Below are 10,620 nucleotides of genomic sequence, written 5' to 3' on the forward strand. Positions count from 1 at the left end.
TTACTTCATCTTTACAAAACTTCACTTATGAATTCCTTGAATTTCTTTTAACGACATCGTACTTGGAAAATAATTTTTTCCAAAACTTTACTTAGAAAATGTAATTAAATATTTTTTTTTCACACCTCTCACTAAGTCTACGATGTACTAAGTACTAAATGTCTATCCTCAATTATACTTCTATATTAATGTCTGACATTATTATCTTATGATTGCATATCTCTTACTTTTTTTTTTTTATGAATACAAAAGGGGTAAGGGTTAAGGTTAATGTAGAAAAAGAAAAAGAACAGACAAACCTAATTTGTTCAAGTAAATCAAATTCAAATCTAATTGAGATCATTGTTTGCATTTTGAATATTGACTTTCAATATTATTTTTTTTTCTAATTTTAACTCAGGTTGTCATTATATCAAAAAGGGAGGAGATTATTGATGTAATTTGTACTAATAATCTAACTCGGGTTATGATGAATGACAAGGAGATTAAAGTTAGAGTGTTATTGTGATCTAATGCATTTACCGAGCATGCAGAGATTGACGTGTCTAGAGGACTTGACACTAGGATGAAACCCAACTAGGTCTGAGGACCCGATAGCTGGTAAGAAGCCTAGATATGTCAAAGGGCTGACATAATATCTGGCAGGAAGTCCAGTTGGGTATGTGACGTTTGATAGTTGGCCGAAGTCTAGTTGGGTTTGCGGACCTAACAACTGCATGAAAACCTGGTGGGTTGAGAGGCTAGTCGATAGACTGCAAATTGATAAGTGAAGGTAAGTCACTGGAGGAGAGTGACTAAGTGAGGATGTGTCCCGGTTGAGGGGACAGTAAACGTCGGTCCAATTTAGGTTCATTTTGAATTCCTAAAATGAGACCTTGACTAGTTCCTGATCCCGGAAGGATAGAAACTGATTAATACTCCTTATTATGATTGTACTAAAACTTATTTTGGAGGTTAGATATTGTCGTGTTGGATTAACCTAACTTGTAGCGCAAAAGGAGCAAAAAAGGTCTTGGGTGAACAGTACCCAAGGCGCCTTCGTAATGTTCTTGGAAGGCGCCTTCTAATGGATAGAATCTGTCTTCTTCAGCGATAAGGATCAATACTTTTCAGGATCAAATTTACAAGCGGGAGGCATCTTCAACTCTATGGAAGGCGCTTTCCATGGTCAATAAAAGAGCATTTCGAGCAAAGCTTCAGGGACATTACTTCTACGATCCTCTATGCATCCATTTGAAGTTCCGAATGCTCCGGCTTCTTACTGCTGCTTCATAGAAGTCCGTTTGCCACCGAGCAACTTTTTCGAGTCATCTGATTATCTCGGCAAACCGACAACAACACACAAACACACCCCAATTGTTGGTAAACTTTTAATAGTGTTGCAAGTATTTGTAATACTGTTTAAAAAAGGAAATGTAGGTTGTTACACTATCTCTATAATTCTTTTTTTGATTACCTCTTTCGACAGTTCCGGAAGAAATACTTAGTGAATTACCTATCGATATGTTCACGGAGCTGAGTCTTAGAGTAGGAGTCGCCGAAAACTCCTGATCAAATAAAATTAACTGCATCTTATTATGTTCTTTTCAATTTTTCTTCCCACTACGATTTTATCCACCAAATTCGATCTCTAACACAGCTTTTAACCAATTATCGAACATATTTACTAAGTTTTAGCCACTCTCATCTACACATGCTAAGCTCAAAAGCTCAAACTCAATCTAGTTTAAACAACTTAGAAAGAGTTTGAGGGGTTATAATGATGAATCATTCTCAAATAATATAATATTTATGAAAATTTTACAAAGGGAATTTATTTGACTTACATATATATTCTTTTGTAAACTCATATATCAGATCATAAAGGAAATACCAAAAATACATATTTTAAATCTTCAATTGCTTTTTAGTTTTTACAAGTACTATTTTAGTCCCATTAATCAACCATTGACTCAGAAAAGTCAATGGAAAGTCAACTCTGCGGATTTTTAAACGGCTTACCTCCGCCGCCGGCGTCAGCTTTGTCGTCGCCCTGCCATAGCCAGATTATGTCCGTTAGCCCCGACCGAATCTCCTCCTCGATGAACTTGGCGTACTCGAATGTGTCGCTGGCGACGTTTGTGAACTCCACCACCGCCACCTCTGCCGCAAACTCGAACACCTCCGCCTCCACCGCCAACCGCCTCTTCCATCCCCCCACTGTTCCTTCCATCCTCACCATGAACGACTTGGTTCGCACCACTGCGAGGCCGAGCTCCCGCCCCGCCGTCTCCAGCCTCTCCACGATCGTCGCCGCTGGCGACCGCGATGTGAACACCGTTGCCGCCCTCTGCTGGCTCTCGAACAGTCCCGAGAGGTCGAACCCAGAGGACATGCTGGAGATTAGCTCGAAGGCGTTGTAAAACCTCGGCGTCGCTACCTTTGCTTCCTCCTCCAACTGCGTCAGCGGCGGTGGTGGTAGCTTAGAGATTTGTAAGGGCGACGGGCGGAAAGATCCCTTTTTGAACCAGGGAAACTGCAGTATGGCAGGGATTAAGATACGCTTATCAGGATTGACGACGAGGAGGCGGGAGACAAGGCGGCTGGCTTGGCCGGAGAACCAAGGCGGAATTCGGTACTCCGCTTTGAACACCTTCTGGTACATCTGCATCAGGCTCTCGTCTTGGAATGGGAGGAATCCAGCGAGGAGGACGAAGAGGATGACGCCGCAGGACCACAGATCAGCCTTTGCGCCGTCGTAGCCTCGGCGGCGGAGGACCTCCGGCGCGACGTAGGCCGGGGTACCACACTGCGTGTGGAGGAGACCATCATGCCTGAGCTGCTCCGGCAGCGCCGAGAGGCCGAAGTCGGAGATTTTGAGGTCGCCGTGGTCGTCGAGGAGGAGATTCTCGGGCTTGAGGTCCCGGTGGGAGACTCCGTGGCTGTGGCAGAAGTCGACAGCTGAGATCAACTGGTGGAAGTAGCGGCGGGCTTGGTCCTCTGGCAGCCGGCCGCGGGCGATGCGGGCGAAGAGTTCGCCACCGCGGACGTACTCCATCACGAAGAAGATGCGGGTCTTGGTGGCCATCACCTCCCGGAGGTCCACCACGTTGGGGTGGCGGACGAGGCGCATCACCTTGATCTCCCGCCGGATCTGCTCCATCATTCCGGCCTCCCGCCGGGCCTGCTCTTTGTCGATCACCTTGACAGCCACGCTCTCGCCGGAGCTGAGCTCGCGGCCGTAGTACACCCTGGCGAACGTCCCTTTCCCCAAGACCCTCCCAATCTCGTACTTGCCGAACAGCAACCTCCTCACCTCTCCTCTCGTCTGCTCCCCTTCCTTCCCCATCGCCTTCTCCCTTCTCCTCCTCAAAGAAACCACCTTGCTGGAGCCATCGACCAAACACTGCAACTTTTCATCCGAGCCGGTTCTCTCTGCTCTTTCTTCTTCCTTCTCCAACAATCTGCTCCACAATTTTACTGATGAACTTCTTCTGGTTGTCGGGGAGCCTGGAAGCAGAAGGGGGGAGACGAAGGAATGGATATTAAGAGGAGGAGGAGGATTCGAGTAAAAATAAAAATGGAGGAAAAGGAGGGCGGCCAATGAGAGGGCGGCGCGTTTGCTTACAGGTAACGCCGGATTGGGGACGAGAAGGTACAAGAATTATAAAGAAGGGCGGTCAATGAAGAGAAGGCACGTTCCTTTCTCTCCAATTTTTAATGTTTAAATTCTTTCAAATTTTTTCTTATCGATGCCTGGGTCATATTCTATTTATACAGAACCAGATATAGAAAAAAAAAAAAAAGATAGGTGAATATCAGACTTTATCAACTAGATACGTTAGAGTATTTATGTACAAATTTTATTACATTAAGTTAAAGCCTCAATTTTAATTTCTGGATCTATCCCTATAGACTAGCTCTTCCGAGTTTAACTCAAGTCAACCCGGCACTTGGTTGAGCTCAAGCTAGATCATTCTCGATCTTGGACGTGATATGACGGTTATAATGATGTCAGTTACCAAAAATGTACCTTTTAGTGAAGAAGAAAAAAAAATCTTTTGAGAATTCTAGTAATCTTCTCATTCCCTATATAAGGTAATGGTGACGATATTGAGGTACATTGTAAAATTGAACATTACTAGTTTTTACTACGTTATGTCCTCCTAACTTTCCTTTAGAATCGGACTTGAGGATCGGAGGGGTTTCTCTAAGCTCCATCTTTGCCTCCATTCTAACCTTTTTTAGTCGTCGCCGCCAACAACCTTCTTCAGAGTCCTTGCATGGCTTCGTTCGACAACTGCTGACTTAATAACTTGAGCTCAAGATCTAATAATTATTGACTTGATAAGAGTCGGTCCGATAAAAGTTGATCTAATACGAATTTATCTGACGCGCATTCGACCTAAAAAAGAACTCAATCATGAATACTTCAACGAGTTTGCCCATCCCTTGATCTTAGAACAAATCAAGATAATTCAAATTTGAATATTACCTCACAATAAGGAGTTTTGATTGATTGAGACTAGATATGTGATTGTATTAGTTAGATCTTTTCTATTAAATCTTTGAGTTTTATATCTCTGAAGAATCAAAATACACCATTGATAATCAATCTTTGTTGAAAATATTCAACAATTCTCGAGGTCAGAATCTTGAGATAAATCTAACTCTTGTTCGAGAACTATAATCTCATGCTTGTGTATATTTCTATTTAGTAGAACCCAATGAAAAAGATATCTCAAAAACCCACAACGAATTGAAGAAGAAAGAAAGAAATACTTAAATCGATAAGATTGATGAAAAGAACTTTGACCCAGTGCTTAGAAAAGCACGAACCTTGGCATAGAAGATGGAAGACGCCACAATTTTGGGATGGAGGTTGATAAATCTTTGAACGCCACAAGAGAATGTCTTGATAAGTTCTAGTTTAATAAAGAGCCAACAAGCGAGAGCCTCACCGTGTTTAGATTGAAAATATGTCAAAAGATACATGTGTAGCCGTCACACCCTTTATTTATAGCTATAAGATGACCAAAAAAAAAAATAAAATCCTAAAAGGTCAAAAAAAGCCCATTTAGTAAAGATCTATGTAGACTACTTAGTCATTTTAAGCTTATGACATTATTACAACCCAAACAAAAGTAAAAATTGAGTCTAAATTAAGCCTACATATCCCTACTACATAGACATGAGACTTAAGTGGTAATTAAGCTCATCTAAGGCTTGAATTAGGTTGACTATGACGGATAACTTACTCTTGGTCAAACCTTTTTCAATGATAGCTTTGACCTTCACATCTTCAATTAGCACATTAAGTGCTTCCTTCATCTTTCTAGCCTTAGCCCTTGTAATTGAGCCTCCATTGATGCATGATGGATCATCATTAATATCTAGAGTGAGTTGAGCATAATCCATATTGTTAGCTTGTTGGACAACCTGTTGTTCTCTTTCTTTGACTCCATTATTTCCCCTTTCCCCAAAACGATTCATCCTCGAATCTTATCACCTACATCAAAGGGAGAAAGATCAGAAATATTAAATGTAGCATTCACATTATACTCACCTGGTAAGTCAAGCTTGTATACATTATCATTTATTCGGGCAATGACTTGAAATGGATCATCTTCTCGTGGATGCAACTTAGTATGACGTTTAGTAGAGAATCTTTCCTTCCTCATATGAACCCAAACCCAATCTCTAGGTTCAAAGATCATTTTCTTTTGTCCCTTGTTGGCTTGTGTAGCATATTGTTTAGTCCTCTTTTCAATTTGCAATCGAACTTTTTCATGTTGTTGCCTCACAAACTCAGCTTTTCTGGTACCATCTAAACTGGCACGCTAGAGATAGGCAAAGATGACAAATCTAAAGGAGTTAAAGGGTTGAACCCATATACCACTTCAAAGGTCAAAAATTAGTAGTAGAATGCACAGATTTATTATAAGCAAATTCAACATGTGATAAATAATTTTCCCAACTTTTTAAATTCTTTTGAATGATAGCTCTCAATAAAATAGATAAAGTTTGATTTACTACCTTAGTTTGTCCATCTGTTTGCAGATGACAAGTTGTAGAAAACAAAAGTTTTGTTTCCAATTTTTCCCATAATGTCTTCCAAAAGTAGCTTAGGAACTTTACATCACGATATGAAACTATGCTCCTCGGTACTGCATGAAGCCGCACAATCTCCCTAAAAAATAGATCAACAATATGGCTAGCATCATCTGTTTTCCTATAAAGAATAAAATGAGTCATTTTAGAAAATCTGTCCACAATGACAAAAATAGAATCAATACCTCGTTTTGACTTTGGTAGTCCTACACCAAAGTCCATGGAAATTTCAATCCAAGGTTCACTAGGAATTGTAAAGGTGTATACAATCCATGAGGTAAAGATCTAGATTTTGCTTGCCTACATGTAATACACTTCTCACAAAACTTGACTACATGTTGTTTCATGTGTGGGCAAAAGAAATGTTCTATCAACATTTCTAGAGTTTTTCTTACTCCAAAATGTCTCATTAGTCCCCCACCATGAGCATCTTGGATTAATAATTCCCTTAATGAACAATTAGGTACACACAACCTATTCACTCTAAAAAGAAATCCCTCATGCCTATAAAACTTTCCAAATGCAACATGTTCACAAACTTCAAACACATTTCCAAAGTCAAGATACACATTTCCAAAGTCAAGATCATTAGAATATAGATCTTTAATATATTCAAATCCTAACAATTTAGTGTTCAAAGTAGAGACTAAGGTATACCTTCGAGACAAAGCATCTGCAACAATATTTTCCATACCTTGGTAATACTTGATCACATAAGGGAATGATTCAATGAACTCCACCCATTTTGCATGACATCTATTCAACTTACTTTGGCTCTTCAAATGCTTTAACGATTCATGATCAGTGTGAATGACAAACTCTTTGGGCCACAAGTAATGATACCAAGTCTCTAAAGCCCTTACCAATGCATACATCTCCTTGTCATAAGTTGGATAGTTCAAAGCTACTCCATTGAGTTTCTCTCTAAAATAAGTAAGAGGTTGACCTTCTTGTATTAGCATAGCTCCAATACCTATTCCTGATGCATCACACTCAATTTCAAAAGTTTTAGCAAAGTTAAGTAATGCAAGTAATGATGCAGAACTTAGCTTCTCCTTAAGTAAGTTGAAAGCTGGAACTTGTTCACTATTCCAATGAAACCCAACCTTCTTTTTAACAACTTTAATCAAGGGTGCAACTATAGAACTAAAATTTTTAACAAACCTCCTACAAAAACTTGCTAACCCATGAAAGCTACATATCTCAGTTATCATTTTTGGTGTTGGCCACTCACGAATTGCCTTAACCTTTTCGTCATCAACTGCTATTCCCTTAGCACTAACAATATAACCAAGAAACTCTATTTGACTAGTGCAAAAAGAATATTTTTGAAGGTTAGAATACAATTTTTCATTTCATAAAACAAGTAGAACTTTTTGTAAATGATTAAGATGCTCATCTAAATTTTTACTATAAATCAAAATGTCATCAAAATATACTATAATAAAGTTCCTAATATAAGCATGTAAAATATTGTTCATTAATCTCATGAAAGTACTAGGTGAATTAATTAGCACAAATGGCATGACTAACCATTTGTATAAACCATACCTAGTCTTAAATGCAGTTTTCCATTCATCTCCCTCACGCATGCGAATTTGATGATAGCCAGACTTCAAATCAATTTGAGAGAAAATGAAATAGCCATGTAGTTCATCAAACATATCATCTAATATAGGAATAGGATGACGATACTTTATCGTAATCTTATTGATAGCCCTGCAATCAATGTACATTCTCCAGGTTCCATCCTTCTTAGGCACAAGAAAAATAGGAACTATATAAGGACTCAAACTTTTTCAGACATACCTTTTTCTCATCAACTCTTCAACTTACTTTTGAAGCTCCTTCATCTCTATAGGATTGCTCCTATACGCTGGTCGATTAGGAATGACTGCTCTTGGGATAAAGTCAATCTGGTGATCTATTCCCCTAAGTGGTGACAATCCATCAGGAACTTTTTCAGGAAAGACATCATCACATACTTACAAAAGAGATTTAACAACACTAGGCAAAGAAGGGTTAAGATTATTAGTGTTAAAATAAGCCTCCTTGTACAAAAGTACAATCATCGACTATTGAGAATAAAAAACAATCTTAACCTCTCTTTCTATTGCATAAAAGTTCACTTTTTTACTCTCTTGCTCTAGATTTTTTTTTTCTTTTCATTCTTTTTTTCACTCCTCTCATCCTCACTTTTTATTTTCCATTTTTTCTCTCATAATCTTTTCTTTTTTTAGTCTCATTTTTTATCCTCAATTGATCTTCATATACTTGCTTATGAGTTAATGGTACAAGAGTTACAAGTTTACCATGCATCTTAAAAGAATATTTATTTATGAATCCATCGTGCATGCCCCTCCTATCAAATTGCCATGGTCTACCTTAAAGCAAATGACTTGCATGCATTGGTACTACATCACAAAGAACATCGTTATGATACCTACCAATGGATAATGAAACCAACACTTGCTTAGTGACCTTAACTTCCTCGCAATCATTCAACCATTGTAGTTTATAAGGTCTAGGATGTTTAGTGGTAGGTAAGCATAATTTCTCAACCAAGATAGTGTAGGGGATTTAGTGATCGGCTAGAAGGGGGGTTGAATAGACGGAGCCTCCAAATCGATAACTTCCTACACTTGTTAGTTTATGTAGTGGAACTACAAACTAATATGAATACAAAAAAAGCTAAAGATAAAGAAAAGAGATGCAAACCGCTAACAAGCTCGTTTACGTGGTTCGGAGATAACTTGCTCCTACTCCATCGCTATCTGTAAGGTAGACGATCCCTCAATCCGTTGGTGGATTAGTCCTCGGCAAACTTCGGCTATCTCAAGCCTCCTTGTGGGTGGAGAAACTTCACCACAACTCCAACAAAAACTTCTTGGAACACAAAGAACTCTTGAGCACTTGTTGACTACTAATTAAGGTTAACCACCACTAATTCCGTCAACTTTAACCAAGCTCCCAAGGCTTGGTTATATAGGCCATGGGTTGGAAAACCCCACCTATCAGTCGACTGGTGAAAGTGTCAGTCGGCTACCCTCTGTGAAGATTCGACCGTTACAACCTAACGACTCGATACCAGTTGACTGGTGAAAGTACCAATCGACTACTCCATACTGGCTGAGCGAACAGAAGCATTCTGTTTACTCCTAATCGACTGTCATTTCAATTAGCCGATTGGTACCCAAGTATAATCTCTCAACACTCGAATCCTCACCCTTACGACTCACTTGACTCTTTGTTGCAGCCTTGACCTCTTGCCTTCAAGCCTACTTCTTTTGGCTCTCGTCCCTTGGATGCATCCAAGCTCGCGGTTCGTCCCCAATGTCATCCTTTACGTATGCCTCGAAGTCGCTTCCCTTGGCCATTGTCCTTGCTACCTTGTCCACGGTCCCTCAGATGCTCCATCCTTCATCGGACCCGAAGCCATCAAGCTAAGTCATATGTGCATCTTGCAAACCTACACAACTTAAATACATATATCAAATACAAGAGTGAACCTAACTTAAACCCCTTGCCCAAATACCAAAACACATGGTCGCACGGACCATTGGGATTGCTCCAACAATCTCTCATTTTTTGATATTGGCAATACGTTTAAGTTAAGGAAAATAAATAACAAATAAACATGTTAAAAATAATGGACTTACGTTACCAAGACTACACACTTGGACTTACACCGCCGAATGAACTTACGTTGCCAAGGCTACACACTTGGACTTACACCGCCGAATGGACTTACGTTGCCAAGGCTACACACTTGGACTTACACCGCCGAAGCAAAAATACAAATATGCATTAGAACCTATCCCAAGGCTCCTCCTACACCTATGCTCTCCATTGAGTTAGAAATTTTACCACAGGGCACAAGGCTCCCCTTACACCTATGCTCCCCATTGAGCTAGGAATTTCATGTAAAGGCATTTAAGGTTTTCCCAACTAAACCTTACTTCTCCCCCTTTGCCTAAAATCAAAAACCTCTAATAATATCCCAATTATCGAAAACTTGATCACTAAACTGACTCTAAACTCATGTATTTATCCCCCTGAGATCTCATACACCTATACGAGCTAACCCGGTCAAAATCTAGTGATGAAAATAATTTCAAACTGGTATTAATCGACGGCAAAAATCACCAGCCGACTGCTCCTATTAATTTCAACACATAGAACCATTCTATGTTTGAAATTGTTGTTACTAGTCGACTGGTACTCTTTTCCAACCCATTTCAGAATTTCTGACCTAATTTTAGAAATACACCAGAAATTCCACAGACATCTAAAAATCTCCAAATTTTATAGAGAGGTCTGTTTTACCCATGTCTACTTAGGAAAAATATATTCAAAAATATATCTATCACCAATTCCAAGATTGACACAAAATCCAAAACTAGCTAAATGGTTCAATTGAACCTTGACCTAAAGTCCTAGTTTTGGCTCCCTCTTAATGTATTTGCTCATACTAAACCAAAATACATCCCCAACATTGGTTTATATGACATTTATATATCCAAAACCAAT

At 39.4% G+C, this 10,620-nt stretch overlaps 1 protein-coding gene across 1 annotated transcript; it reads right to left on the reverse strand.

Annotated features, from left to right (window-relative positions):
- Positions 1 to 1,744: 1,744 nt before the first annotated feature.
- On the reverse strand, positions 1,745 to 3,624 carry LOC122030456 (CBL-interacting serine/threonine-protein kinase 5-like). The gene has a single exon (XM_042589659.1). The coding sequence runs from the start codon at positions 3,326 to 3,328 to the stop codon at positions 1,973 to 1,975; it is 1,356 nt and encodes a 451-aa protein (XP_042445593.1). The 5' UTR covers positions 3,329 to 3,624; the 3' UTR covers positions 1,745 to 1,972.
- Between the last annotated feature and the right edge of the window lie 6,996 nt (positions 3,625 to 10,620).

The sequence above is a fragment of the Zingiber officinale genome, chromosome 10B, assembly GCF_018446385.1.
Source record: "Zingiber officinale cultivar Zhangliang chromosome 10B, Zo_v1.1, whole genome shotgun sequence".
Classification (NCBI taxonomy): Eukaryota; Viridiplantae; Streptophyta; class Magnoliopsida; order Zingiberales; family Zingiberaceae; genus Zingiber; species Zingiber officinale.

What these genes read in the sequence shown, in the direction of transcription:
- LOC122030456 (XM_042589659.1), bottom strand. Translation starts at nt 3,328, where the DNA reads ATGGGGAAGGAAGGGGAGCAGACGAGAGGAGAGGTGAGGAGGTTGCTG.